Source organism: Sceloporus undulatus, chromosome 7 (genome assembly GCF_019175285.1).
Source record: "Sceloporus undulatus isolate JIND9_A2432 ecotype Alabama chromosome 7, SceUnd_v1.1, whole genome shotgun sequence".
In the NCBI taxonomy this organism is placed as follows: domain Eukaryota; kingdom Metazoa; phylum Chordata; class Lepidosauria; order Squamata; family Phrynosomatidae; genus Sceloporus; species Sceloporus undulatus.
Window position 1 is genome coordinate 14,791,969 of NC_056528.1, and position 14,804 is coordinate 14,806,772.

At 42.8% G+C, this 14,804-nt stretch overlaps 1 protein-coding gene across 2 annotated transcripts in view; it reads left to right on the forward strand.

Annotated features, from left to right (window-relative positions):
• Nucleotides 1-14,804, forward strand: part of ASTN2 (astrotactin 2) — a 320,421-nt gene that overhangs the window by 92,598 nt on the left and 213,019 nt on the right. For both annotated transcript variants that reach the window (XM_042479280.1, XM_042479282.1), the window contains exon 3: nt 10,718-11,096. In XM_042479280.1, coding sequence (XP_042335214.1) covers nt 10,718-11,096 — 379 coding nt within the window. The remainder of the gene's footprint in view (nt 1-10,717; nt 11,097-14,804) is intronic.

Genomic DNA, 14,804 nt, shown 5'->3' on the forward strand with positions numbered 1-14,804 from the left:
CTTGTCTGAATTGGCAAACCTTGAGAACCTGATTTCCCAGTCCTCTGTTGTTCACGTTTTGCCTTCTTAGTAAACCTTGGAGGGGGTTATTGGGATGGTGCTATATCTTTTGCAGCTTTCTCAAGGAAGTAAATATGCTGTTGGGGAGGAAATATTTTTCCTGCTAGACTTCTTTTTTTGTCCTTTCCCCTGAATTCGAAGAGGTGCCTGGAGTGGTTTGAGCCCTTTGTAGTTGTGATATGTGTCACAGGAATGATGATAGTGCAAATGGCTTCTGTTTGCACCCAAGGGGCTCCAGGGGATGAGTTTTACAACTCTTCACAATGCTTCTCTAAAGCTTTTTGCACTTTCTGAAGTCTGTGTTTTCCCCAACGCTTCTCAGACTCCATTCCTTGTGGACATCCTCTTTTCTAGTTCCTCCTCATTAAAACAGCTTGAAGACTGCTATTGTGTCCTCAGAAGAAACAGCTCACCTCTTCTGTTTTCCCTTCTTTAATTGCTCATTTTTAATATTAAAAAAAGAAACACTGAGAGAACATTCAGAGCATTAAAATGTCCCCCCAATATACTGTTATAGCAGCGCCGTCCATTTTTTAATTGAAGTTTCCCACTGCATTACATCTCCCCAGATGGATCTCCCTTGGACTGATGATCTGAAGGTCTTTGTTCGGAAAGGGTGCAAATGGAGACTGAAGTTCAATTAATGGATCCCTTCTGTTGCCTATTTTTATTTATTTTTAAAAATCTGTTTTATTTATTATTTCAATGTATTCCCTCCTTTTTTGCATGTGGCAACCAAGAGTGCTGGGGAATGAGAAGATGGAGGAGGTAGCAGCAGTAGGAATTAATGGATGGAAGGATGCAACAATTTAATGGCAATGACCACTTTTATCTTCTATCTGAAATGCACAGGGTAGCTTCACTAATTCAGAAGAAGAGTTCCAAAATCAGTTTGTTGTGTTGTTGTTGTTGTTGTTGTTAAATGCCCTTGAGCTGACCCAATGAATTCACCCCATGAATGAGACATCTCCAAGTCCTCCTAACTTCAACTGCTCTTCTCAGGTCTTGCAGGCTGAGGTCCATCTCCTCCTGTTTTGAGTCTATCCATTTGTTATGTGACCATCCTCTCCTTCCTTTGCCCTTTCCCTTTCCTATTGTCTTCTCTAGTGAGTCATCTCTTCTCAGGATGTGGCTGAAATATGACAATTTCAATTTAGTCGTCTTCGCTTCCAGGGAGAGCTCAGGCTCGATCTGTTCTAGGGCCCATTTGTTTGTCTTCTTGACCTTCCATGTCTTCTTGACCTTCAGCACTTTTCCCCAACACGACATCTGAGATGAGTTGAGTTTCTTTCTATCCACTTTCTTCACCATCCAGGTCTCGCATCTGTACATAGCGATGGGAAATACAATGCCTTGGATGATCCCAACTTTGCTATTCAGTGCAATACCTTTGCACTTTACAATCTTGTCTAGATCTTTCATAGCTGCTCTTTCCAATCAGTAGAATAATATCTTTTTTAAATGAAACTGAAATGCTCCATGTTAATGAGAAATCTCAAAGAGTGCTCCAGCGGTCTTGGTTGGATTAGACATTAAGCCGACACGGCGAGAACGGAGTGGCATTAACTTTCTAGCTGCTGCTTTGGCTGTAGACTTACGATGCAATGTGGGAAGAGAGGAAAGACGGCACACTTTCTCGAATCAGACACTCTTAGGTGATAGACAAGTTACAGGTTATAACTAGAGATGTTGGGAGAAACATACACAAATGCTGACCCCCTCTTTAAACAATACGAAAGCCTGCAATTATCCCAGCATGCGGGAAGCAGCTTTCAAGATAATGGCTGGTGTTATGGGATCAGAGCCCAGCAAATAATTGTATCAAATACAATACAATGCGGTTGTGTGCCTTCAAGTCGTTTCCGACTTATGACGACCCCTAAAGTAAATGTAATCCAGGTTTTTCTTGGCAAGATTTGTTCAGAGGGGGGTTTGCCTTTACCTTCCTCTGAGGCTGAAAGAGTGTGACTTGCTCAAAGTCACCCAATGGGATTCCATGGCTGAGCGGGGATTTGAACCCTGGTCTCTATAGCTGTGGTCCAGTGATTGAACCACTAGACAAATCTGGCTCTCAGGGGGCTCTATTGATCCAGTAAAAGAAAAATTAATTAGTATGTGACTGATTGGATCCAGAGAAGTCTAATGGTTAGAGAAAAAGTGACCAATTTATGACCCTAAACATGTTAGTGGTCTTCAGTTCCCATCAGCTCTAACCAGCATAACCAGTGATGATGGATGATGGGGATTTTAGTCCAGGAAAACCAGGCACTGCCTTGAGTCCTATCCTTGAGAGAAAGGCCAGCTATAAAAAGATTGACTGGTTGATTGATTAGATTGTGACCTTGTTGAATAAGGTGTGGAACTGCAGTTGTTGAAACACGGGTTCAGATCCTCACTGGGTGACATTTGGGTCACCTAGATGCTGTGCAAGTCCCACATGGTGTACCACCCTCCAGATATGCATCCCCTTCTTAGGTGTCACCCGGTGTGATCTGCACTCCTTGCACTCCTCTACTGACACTCCTGCTTTCCACATCTAATGGATGGCTAAGAATCATAGAATCATAGAGCTGGAAGAGACCACAAGAAAGGGCAAATTACTCTCGCAGAGACTGCAACCAGCTTAAGTCAAGATTCTGCACCTCTGCAAAAACATGGACCTGGACATTTGGATCAGGGATAAATTTGTGCCTCCTTTGTTTTTGCCTTTCTGTCTGTTTCCTGAGCAGAGCTCTAAAGGGCAAACTAATTAAACCAGACAGGTTGTTAAATGTGCAATGTAATCATATGCAAAAATGAGAGGAAGAACAGACCAGAGGCACCATCTAAGTTATGTTAGTGTTTCCTCAACTGGAGACAAGGAGTTAGTTTTCTTTAAGAGAGAGAGAGAGAGAAACAATTTCTTTTAATGTGTGTGGAATGTGCAATGAAGCTGCATTAATTTGCACTAATGATCAAGAGATCCACTGAGATTAACTGCATTTTTGTAAATTACCGGGGAAGCAAATAAACACTATCATCATAATTATTATTGCGTCCCCCCCCCACTGAAACAGTAAACTATTAAAGGTTCTGTCACAGCAATTGTTATTTATACTTATGGATTACACCGATTTAGTAATTAATTATTTATCAGAACACACTTCTATTATCAAGAATTATTATGTGGCCTAAATACCCCCAAAACACCAGGTTCTGTCCAGTCTTGGAAGCTGAGCGGGATCATGTCTAGTTAGTTCTTGGATGGGAGACGACTGCCAATGGATGCCAAATGCTATCAGCTATTTCTGATGAAGTAACTGGCAAAACCACCTCTGGGTATGCCATACCTAAGAGAATCCTATGAAATTCTTGGGGTTGTCGTCAGTCAACAGGTGACAGACAACAACATACACAAATTTGTTCTGGGAAAGGAGGAAATCTTGGTTGAGTGTCTAGGAGGAGAGACCAGTTTGGACCATTTGGACCCATGAGTGTGTTCACATGATATGGCAAGCTATGGATACATGGGAACCCCAGCTTGTCATAGATAAGCAGCATATCCCATATTGCTTTATCACTTAATAGCAAGAGTCATTCACAAACCATTGAGCTTTGCATTGAGGTTTATTGCCAGGCTGGCAATCCTGTAGCCCTCCAGATGCTGTTGGACTACATCTGCCAACATTTCTCACCATTAGATGAGCTTGCTAACCAAAAACATCTGGGGGACACACTTTTCTCACCCGTAATTTATTTCATTGCCTTGTCTATCAGCAGCCAGCTTTCCTTTCCTGATTTGCTCCTTTCCAGCGAACATCCCAGGCATATCTTTGGCTTCTTTCATTGGTTTGTTTGGAGGCCACCGATCGGCACCTTGCACATCCATGCCAAACCGGAACATCCCAGGATCTACTGGAAGCTGGTGGCTTCTGGGTCAGTTGGACAGCATGAATTCATTGACCCATCGATACAGAAAACATTCCCTACTATTCCCTGAGCAATGAAAGGGAATGGACAAACAACAAGCCAAAACTAAAACTCCGTGCATCGTTGCCGTAGTTCCTGGTGCCATTTGGTGGAGAGGAAGAGGAATAGTTTGAAAGTCCTAGGGCTTTTTGGGACAGAATATACTTGGAGTTTGAGCCACACTGAGATATAGATTTCATTGACCTGTTTGTTTCTTCTTTTGAAGTGGGCTCTTCCAAGTTCTTGAACCTATATTCAAGCTGGCTTGGTGGAATATGATCAGATTCTCTCCTAGGAAGTCAAAATTTAGCCGCATGGTGGGATGAGGAAGCAGGGAAGGGACTTTGGAGGTATTGTGGGAACCTTCAGATGCCGCAGAAGCAATTCCACATCACCTTCTGGAAATCCAGGTTAAACAGCATTCATTGCCTGGATTGGCTTTTGCTTGTTCAGGTGAGAAAGGTGGCCAGAATAAGCAATTGCAATTGCTGCTCTGTGACCTTGATTAGTCAGATCCCACACGATCGGGACACAACATCTTGGCTGGGCATTCATTGAAAGAATCTCTTACTTATTTCCCTGGGTTGTTTTTTTTTGGTGGGGGGGGGGATCAGAAAATTATCTTGAGATCAAAAAAAGGCACGTTGACAGAGTAGATTGCCATTGAGCAAACAGTCTTTTCCAAGAACGGCAACCCATCTTTTAAAGAAGTCGCACAGCTTTTAAATAGGCTGCGCATCCTCCCAGGACCATTTACCCATCTTGAAAATGAAAATACCCATTATTCATACCCAAAAGCAGACGCTAACTGACATTATATAGGCTATTTTCATAGAGCCATAGTTTCAGGTAGTTGATATCCCCCCCCCCAAAAAAACAATACAATATTGGCAGGTTATCCCCAGAGAATAAATACCGAAGCGTATATCTTTAAAGCTTCTCATATTAGTTGCAACAGACCTTGTTCTCCATTGAGAGCTTGTTGAGATGCCCAAGGAAAAGAAAGCTTTGATTGGCATCTGGATTGTTAACACAAGAAGATAGGAGTTTGCAAGTGCGGAAGCAGGGTCCCCCCCTCCTTTCCAACACTTGCACACAGTTGTTCTTGTTTTTCAGTGTGAGCCTGTTTTCAGTCTCTAACTTGAGATAATTCAAGTGAGCACTTAGCGGAACATGGCAGCGCATATTTTAGGCATGCAAAATATCTCCTTGGCAGGCTGGCGGTTTTTGCTCTCTGCCCTCCCCACCCTCTTTTCTCAAAGTACTGAATGAAATCCAGTCTTGAGATGAAGCTATTGGGGAAATGGGAGATTTCCTTGCTAATGATTATTTTTTAAAATGCATGGGAAGTTCTCAGGCATTGACGGTAAGAGATCTCTGCAGCGACGGCGACTTTGCCCTCTTGCGCATATTCCGTGTCATTGTAGGGCTTGTCCCTCCTATTAAATTTATGCCCTTTGTGTATATGGTTGGTGTAGTACCTAATAGAGACATACCTAATACTCATTTTGCAAAAAGAGGCTGGCTTAAATATTATATGTATAAAGTTAACTTCAGGCTGTGTGTATAAGGTGTATATGAAACATGGGTTTAGACTTGAGTCCCATCTCCAAGATATCTCATGAAGTAGAGTTGTCCCTCTGTATCTCTGTATCCATTCTTTATCAATGGATTCAGTCATCCACGGTTTGAAAATACATTAAAACAATATATAAATTTCCAAAAGCAAACCTTGGCCTGTTACAGATGGCCAAAATAAAGCTGCTTTGGGTCTCTTTGGAGGAATGCTATTTAAATGATGCATGGGTCCTAAGAGTCCGGAGGTCGCGCCAAAGCCACACTCCATTCCTAAGCACTGGAGTGCAGCTTTGGTGCAGCTTCCAGATTCTTAGGATGCATGCTTCATTTAAAAAGCATACCTCCAAAGAGACCCGAAGCAGCTTTATTTTGGCAGTCTGTAACAGGCCCTTGATTTTGCCATTTTATATAAAGGACAACATTTTTTTACTATCCATTGTATTTAATGTGACTTGAACATCCATGGATTTTGTTATCCACGAAGGGTCCTGGAACCAAAGCCCTGCAGATAGCAAGGACCCACTGTAATAATAATAATAATAATAATAATAATAATAATAATAATAATAATAATCCATTACATTTAATGAGACTTGAGCATCCATGGACATTTCTATCCATGGCGGGTCCTGGAACCAAACCCTGAGTAGATACCAAGGGCCTACTATATATGCAAATATCCCAAAATCTGGAGAAAAATCCCAAACATTTCTGGTCCTGAGCATTTAATAAAAGGGAGAATAAACCTGAAATACTTTTTGTTTGCTTTTGTTTGCTTTTAGCAACCAATATATCATTATCAGATTTCCACAAGGGTTTATTTTTTTTACCCATCATAACCAAGATGGGGATGTATCTAGTTGCACAATGCTACTTGCTTTAACTTTTCATCACGATGTTTCTTGCTTTAACTTTTCATCAGGTTGTAGTAAAGGGATGGATCTACCCCCTTGCTGTTCCTTTCAGGCATGGTTGCAGCTTACAAGAGGCTTAAGAGTGACATGAATGCAGCGGGGATGGTGATGAATGGCAATCCATGAACTTGGGAGGGATGGTGCTTCTAGTACTCACCTGGCCCCTATTTATCATCATTAATGACCTGTGAAGAGGAGTAAACAAGGCATTATATTTCTCCAAGATATTATTCAAGGAGGTGCCATCAAGAGAGGAAGATATCAACGTTCAGCAAAAATGTATTTATTCACAACTGGGGGGGGGGAGATATGGACTAGGGGATTATTATTTCTTTTTTAAAAATCGTACCCATTATACAGCAAGAATGAAAAAACTTGACAACTTGAAGGCTCAAGTTGCAAAACAGGACTTAAATCATTTAGCAACTCTGTTATGGAAAGATAGTTACTTGTGGGTTTGGGGATCAACACACTCAGTGTTGCCTTGCAGATCTCCTTGGATTGCAGCTCCATCATGATTCCCATAAGCTTTGCTAGAGGTGGCATTCTTGTTGTGTGCCTTCAGCTCCTTTCCAACTTATGGCAACCCAACTTGTCATGGGCCTTCCTTGGCATTTTTCTTCAGAGGGGGTTAGCCATTGCCATCATCTGTGGCTGAGAGAGTGTGACTTGCCGAGGATCATCAAGTGGTTCTTACATGGCCATGCCAGGAATTAAATCTTGGTCTCCTGAGTTGTAGTCCAACTCTCAAATCATTATGCCATGCTGCCTCTGGAGGATGAATATAGATGGATTTTTATTCAGTCTTTTCAAAGACCATTTATCTATTATTGGTCTCTTTATTAAAGAAGAACATTTCTCATTCTAATAATTAAACAAGTACTTTAAACAAGATCTTGCTCTAGAGCATGCTCTCTTTCCTGCTCTAGATCAGGATCAGTAACCTGTGATCTTCCAGATGACATTGAATTGCAACGCCATCATCCTTCCCATTAGCTTTGCTAGAGGTGGCATTCTTCTTGATGTTATGTGCCTTCAAATCATTCCCAGATTGTGGTAACCCTAAGGCAAACCTATCATGGGGCAAGTTTCTTCAAAGGCGGTTTGCCATTGCCGTCTTCTGAGACTGAGAGAGTCTGACTTGCCCAAATTCATCCATCTGCTTTTTCAGTGGGCAAGCAAGGATTCGAATATTGGTCTCCAGAGTGGTCATCCAGTACTCAGACCACTGCATCATGACGCCTGTCATTCCAGAGATGTATGCCCCATCTTTCTTGTGGTGGTACTAAATCCAAATTATTCTCAAGAGGGATTTTAATCTGAAGTCTTTGGGCAGCGTTCTAAGTACTCTGCAAAGACTGACTGGTATTCTAGGTGCCCCTTTCAGACCATGCTTTCAAAGCATTTGTATGCGGTCCTTCCTTGCTTGTGTGGCTTTGGGGTGCCATGGCATTTTGCAAAAGAGGGGTGTGTGGTGGAGAAAGGCTATTATGGGAGAGAATATGCATGTTCACGGCTCGGAGGATTAAAGGCCTGTATTCTTATCACTGCAGAACAGAGTATTATAAATCCAGTCTTAGAATACTAAATCCCCCCAGGACAGAGCCATTGTTCGGGGGTTTGGGGAAGAAGGAAAAAGCCCTGAGACAGAAATAATCAGTTTTGGAATGGCACATTGTCAAGTTATTTATTTATTTATTTTCCTGTATTATCCCCCTTTCCTTCCCCTTTCACCATTCTGAACTCTTTGGCTGGACCATTTTGCATGAGGAAACAGATTAAAACAATCCCCTCCTGAATGCGCAAAGTTTTGACTTTACTGCAACATCTTTCTTCCTCTGCGCAATTGTACGTATGCGCACTTCCTTTTCAGACATCAGTCTGTTAGTGTTGGGGTCCCTAATAGAAGACGAGGAGGTGAAAATCGAACTGGTTTTATGGAAGAAGGAAAACAAATACCTAAGTCAGTAACTACACAGGCCCTAATGAAAGTACTGCTCTTACACAGAGGTTGTAGTATGTATCCCAATAAAGATGAGCAGACTTGATTCTTCTTGATTCAGAAGTCAGTTAGGTCCACCAGTGGGTGCAACCCATCTTGGCCACAGATATACTTAAATCTATTTACCCTACCCTACCCTACCCTACCCTTATCTGTTTGTCTGTCTATCTATCTATCTATCTATCTATCTATCTATCTATCTATCTATCTATCTATCTATCATCTTCTTTCTTTCTTTCTTTCTTTCTTTCTTTCTTACTTACTTTCTTTCATTGGCCCAGTACAGACCACCCAAAAAGGGCACCGGTGCCTTGTTTTGCTGCACGACGAAGCTGCATTGGACAAACCATGCGGCTTCCTTGCGCAGCAAAAAGAACCCACAAAAAGTGAGTTCTTTTGCGGTGCCATAATGACCCCACAGTGCGCCATGGCACACTCGTGATGTCATTATGGCACCACGATGTACAGACGCTAAGTTTCCATCATGTCAAAATGGTGGCGCCCATCTGTACAGGGCACCACCATTTTGATGCCCTCATCACATGCAAGGAACGAGGGGTGCCTGGAAGCGTTGCCCCTCACACGTGATGAGGGTGCTCTATCGCTCCTGCCTGCCTTCCTTCCTTCCTTCCTTCCTTCCTTCCTTCCTTCCTTCCTTCCTTCTTTTCTGCCATGGTATAGTGCATGTGCCTATTTCTGGCATCAATTGTCCTGCTTTTATTCTATTCTCAATATAGGATGCTGTATTCTTTGCTGATCTAGACCTCTTATTCCCCCACCCCCACCCCCACTTCTACTCCTCCCATTTCTACTTTGGCTTTTTGATCAAACATGTATGGATTTCCTGGAGCCAGGCACTGTCATTTTCCATGTTTTCCTTCCTTCTTGAAGGTTACAGCATTTATGTCTATAATGCAGAAAGAAAAATTTATTAAGTGCTTAACACAGTGTTTTGATAATCCTTGTATCTGAAGCTGTTCTTTGCTTCTAGCAAGTTGCAAATTTCCCCGTCTTTCCCTTTAGGTGCAGAGGCATTTTTGCAAAGTGTTTGGTTCATCTGAGATACTACTGCTGCTCTGAATATTTTCCTGTGCTTGCTACTGCTCTGAGCATAAATACCAGGCTGTTTGGCTTCTGTCCTCCAAACAATGACTAAATTGCTATTGCATTTGCTAACTTGCTATTGTTTGTACATCTGTTGCCTAAACAGAGTCTGTTCACTGTTGCATATGTCAGACGTTGGCAGGGTATCATGCCATGGAATGGTATGAATTGCTGAAATCTGGCTTGCTCTCATGTGCCAAAGTAGCTCTGATCGCAAGCTATGGTTTGTAACGGTCTGAACCCATTGTTTGTTGTTGGACTTGGGAAATCTGTTTAAACCATGGTTTGTTTTGATGACAAACCAGCTTTGTGTTGGTCTGGTTCGCTGGTTTACTGTCCTTAAATGGGAGCTGGCAAAAAGCAGTGGAACAAATCAGAAATGGGGAAGAGTCATAGTTTGGTTGTCTGCGGTGTAGTTTGTGGCAAAAGCAGGGTTAACAGAAACAGTGGCTTGGTTGCGTAATGTGAACACACCGAGGTGTCCAAGTAACAAACTAGCAATGGGTGAATGGTTGTTGTTGTTGTCGTACATCTTCAAGTCATTTCCAACTTATGGCAAACCTAAAGCAATCCTATTATAGGGTTTTCTGAGCAAGATTTGGTCAGAGGTTGTTTACCTTTGCCTTCCTCTGAGGCTGAGAGAGTGTGACCTTCTCATGGTCATTTAGTGGGTTTCATGGCCAAGCTGAGAATCGAATCACAGTCTCTAGAGTCATAGTCCAAGTCTCAAACCATTATGTCATGCTGTTGCTTACATTTAATATCCTCAGGCACAATGAAAATGAGTGCGTCTGTGCCTTCAAATCACCTGTCAACCTATGGCAACCCCATGAATTTCATGAGGTTTTAAAATGAAATTTAATATTAAAAATATCAGCACGCAAGAGGGATCTGGCAGCACCCTTTGAGACTAATAGTGCAAAAGACATAGCCTGCACTTTCATAGGTCTACAGAACTCATGATAGGTGTGCCTTTGGATTGCTATAACTTGGAAATGATTTGAAGACACCCAACAACAATAAATATTAAACGCTATGGGTATTTGAGACACCTTTCCCATACACTTCCTTCCTTTCTTTTTGTACTGATGTCTGTCTGTTTCTTTTTTAGGGTGGCTTGATCGCTTTGCTGTTGCTGCTGCTGGTCTTCACGGTAGCCTTGTATGCCCAGCGCCGTTGGTACAAACAACGCCGGATCCCGCAGAAGAGTGCCAGCACAGAAGCCACCCACGAGATCCATTACATCCCTTCGGTTCTGCTGGGCTCTCAAGGGCGGGAGAGCTTCCGAAGTTCACGCTTACAGGCCCACACCTCCGTCATCGGCATGCCCATCCGCGAGACCCCCATCTTGGACGACTACGACTACGAGGAGGATGAAAACCCCCTGCGCCCTGAGCTCAGGTACCAGGAGGATGACTTCAGTGCCCAAATGACCCGACCGTTGGACAGCTTGGGCAGGACCGGGGAGAAGCCCGACTATGAAAAGAAAGGTTTGTGCTTTTCTTTTGATTTCCCCATCACCTTTGCCCTTTGCTGGAGGCAACCAGCTTTGGAATGGGTTTGGAGGATAATGAAGAAGTGATGGATGAGTTGGGAGGCACCTGGACTGGGTCTTCAGTCTTCCCTCTCTCCTAAGCGGGTGATGTGTAAGCGCAATGGCATCCTGTGTTGCTTGAAATGAGCCCTTGGGTTTCCAGGAATAGCTCCCCAACATGCAGAAACTGGTCATAGACCCCTGGCCCCACTGTAGGGGTATTTTAGTGACAGGTGCTTCAAAGCACCAGTCAGTTCCTTTGATTCATTTGGTCTAGGCAGGGTCAACTCTGGTTTATACTTGGATGGGAGACGACCTACACATACCAGATGCTGTAGTCTATATTTCAAAGCTGCCTCTGAGCATTGCTTGCCAGAGAAAACCCTGTGAAGTTTATGGGGCCACCATAAGTCAATGGCTTGAAGGCAAATACAGTGAGTTCTTGCTGTCCATCTGGGTTTGGTTCCTGGACACCCCTTGGATCCCCAAATCCATAGGTGCTCCATTGAATGGGTGCTGCTGGTGTGCCCAAATTCTCAAAGGTTTCTCCAATGCCCATCGTGTTTAATATTTCTTGTCCTTGTGCGCCTTCAAGTCTTTTCCAACCCCTGTCATGGGCTTTCTCAGCATGTTCCTTTGGAACGGGTTTGCCATGGCCATCTTCTGAGGCTAAGACCAAACTACAAATCCCAGGATTGTATAGGAAAGAGGCATGGCAGTTAAAGTGGTGTCAAACTGCTTTAATTCTGCTGTGTGGCTATACCCTGAGTCTTCCCACATCTCACTGCGAGCCTCAAGCCAGCAAGCCTCTCTCTTCTTCTTCATATTTAAGGATACTAGCGATTTGTTTCCGTTTAAATGATTGTGGATGAACACCGTAATGTGTTTAATCAGTTTGCAAATGGTAATTTGCGGTGCAAATTACAAAACTAAGCAGTAGTATAATTACTTTTTAATATATAAATTTATATATGTATATTCCCAACAACACCTTGTTATTTTAGGTACAGCTTCTCTCCCTAAAATAAGACTATCTTTTGCACACAGCGAACGCACCACTCGCAGTGAGCTTTATTTTTAGTATGATTGGACTGTGGAGAAGACGCTGAGAAAGTGTGTGTCCCCCCCCCCCCATCTTTCTCCTCTGCCCCGTATTTTTCCCCCTTCTGTGCGTTCTTGTTCAAGTAACCACCCACACATCCATGGGGAAACCAGCCTCGGTGCGAGAACCATGGCAGCCAAGGAATTAAAACACCCTGCAGCCTTTACTTTATTTATCTTTAGTCATTGAAAAGATAATCACTTTGACATTAAAGAGGTGGGACACATACATGCAGCAAAACCATATAGAGTGAATTAAATCTGTATGAGAAATCTGAGCATCTTGCTTGGGTCTCTTTCAGCATCGCTTCTGCACATCCTTGGCTAAAGTTAGCATATATGCTTTGTGGCATGGAGGGAGGCATGGAAAACAGCCCCTCGTATTCTTCTACTATCATATTGACTATCCCATTGACGGTCCTATTTCTTGTCTCATTTTAATGATCTTACTTGGATTTTATTATAGTTATTGTTATGTTTGCACTTATTGTTGTTGATTTGAGGTTAAGGAGGGAGGGGGCTTGTGGCATTTTATTCTATTGTGTTGCATGGATCTTGTTGGAGAAGTGGTGTAGAAATAACAATAACTATTATTATTATTATTATTATTATTTGTTATCAGAATCTCACATTTTAGAAGTAACCATCCAACTTCATGAGGCTCACATGGCTATGATGTTTCCATTTTTGGAAACCATTAGGCTTTTCAAAGGAGATATCTTGCTTGCACAGTAGAGTGGTCTGAGCATTGGACTATGACTCTGAAGACCAGGGTTTGAATCCCCGCTTGGCCATGGAAACCCACTGGGTGACCAGGTCACACTCTCTCAGCCTCAGAGGGAGGCAAAGGCAGACCCCCTCTGACCAAAACAGGCCAAGAAACCCCTGTTATAGGCTTGCCTTAGGGTCGCCATAATTCAGAAACAACTTGAAGGCATGCAACAACAACAGCAAACAATGAAATAAATATATGTCTCAAGGATAGCCATCTCCAGTGTGTCCAGCCTCTAAGGATGCTCAGTGATGCGCTCTTGGCTGGAGTCCTCATACTTTTCTTCCCTGCTTCATTTCCAAAATACCAGTCAAAAGGGATATTTTAGGGTGTTGTTTTTCGGACTGCTGTGCCGTATTTTTCTTTGCTCTGCTGCTCCTGTCCTTTTTGGTATTCCTCTAGCCATCCAGCTAGGATCTTTAGTCAATTGCAAGAGACCCATTCCTTTCTTCTTCCTTCTCCCTCCTTCTCTTAACATGAAATAAATATACACTGGCAGGGAGCTACTGTCAGCTCTTCTTGTTTGGAGAGCTGAAGCTTGGGAACTGGAGCCAACCCAAGTTGGCTTGACCTGTTGCTCTCCTTATTTTTGTGTGTCTGTGTCTCTGTGTGAGAATACACTCAATGCGCTGAAAGAGAAGCCCCACGCAAGTGTTGGAAATCAGTGTTTTTCTTCCTGGCGTCAAACAGAAAATGCTTCCCCAGAGTGTTTTGGCTAATGCACATTGGATTGCCTGCAATTTTTTTTTTTGCCGTGTCTCTTGAAAAACAGAAACACCCATCTCCACTTATCGAAATGCCATTAGAAAGTGTTTAATATTGTTAACCGGAAACGTGGCAATAAAACGCCACTGAATAAACAAAAACAAAGAGTGCATTAATTTCTAACGTGCGCCAGCAGGGAGCCATTTTTGCACTGGTCCCCTGCTGTAATGGAAACCGGCTTCATTCAAAGGGTTGGCATTCACCTTTAAAGGTTTCCCCCACAAACTGAGACTGTGGCATCCAAAAAGATCTCTGTCTCACCCATGCTATGGCCAAACTCAATGTGCAAAGGGAATCTTGTAGTAACTGAAAGAAAAAAGTTAGTCACATGAGCTTTCATAGACTTGAGTCTACTGTCTCAGATGCATGGAGTGGAAGGTCCAGGGATGGACCTATACAAGCAGTCCATGTGTGACAATAGCAATAGAAGGACACAACTTGTGGGTATGGAGATGAGGGGGCAAGTTCAGTCTTAACGTTCGGGGATAAGTTCAGAGGAAGGATCTTGCCCAAAGCCAAGGTGAGTAGCTAACTGTATGAATGGTTGTGGGAGCATTGGAATATAGTGTAGGAACCAGAAAGGAGAAGTGATGAACTGGCCAAGAAAGCCCTCATAACTCTGGGAGTTAGCTAGTATTATAATGTGTGTAGTGCCCCAGGAAACCACTGGACAGTATGGTTTCAATGGTTTAGATTCCAATACTCCCATCACCATTCATATGGTTATCTTCTCACCTTTGTTTTTGGGTAACATCCTTCCTCCAGACTTATCCCCCAATGACCGTTGCCCATAACCCCATATGTCTGGAATAAATAACCTTTATATCTTCCTAAATAATAACACCAGTACTCATCACCCCTTTATATTGGCCATATCAGCTTGCAGGACTCTGGGTGTTATTATCCCAAAGATAGCCTTTTCAAGATCTACAGAAGATACTATAGATCTTGGAAAGGTTATCTTTAGGGTAACTGCACACACTAACTTCCTTCATCCCATGCTAAATTCCTATAGGAGATACTACA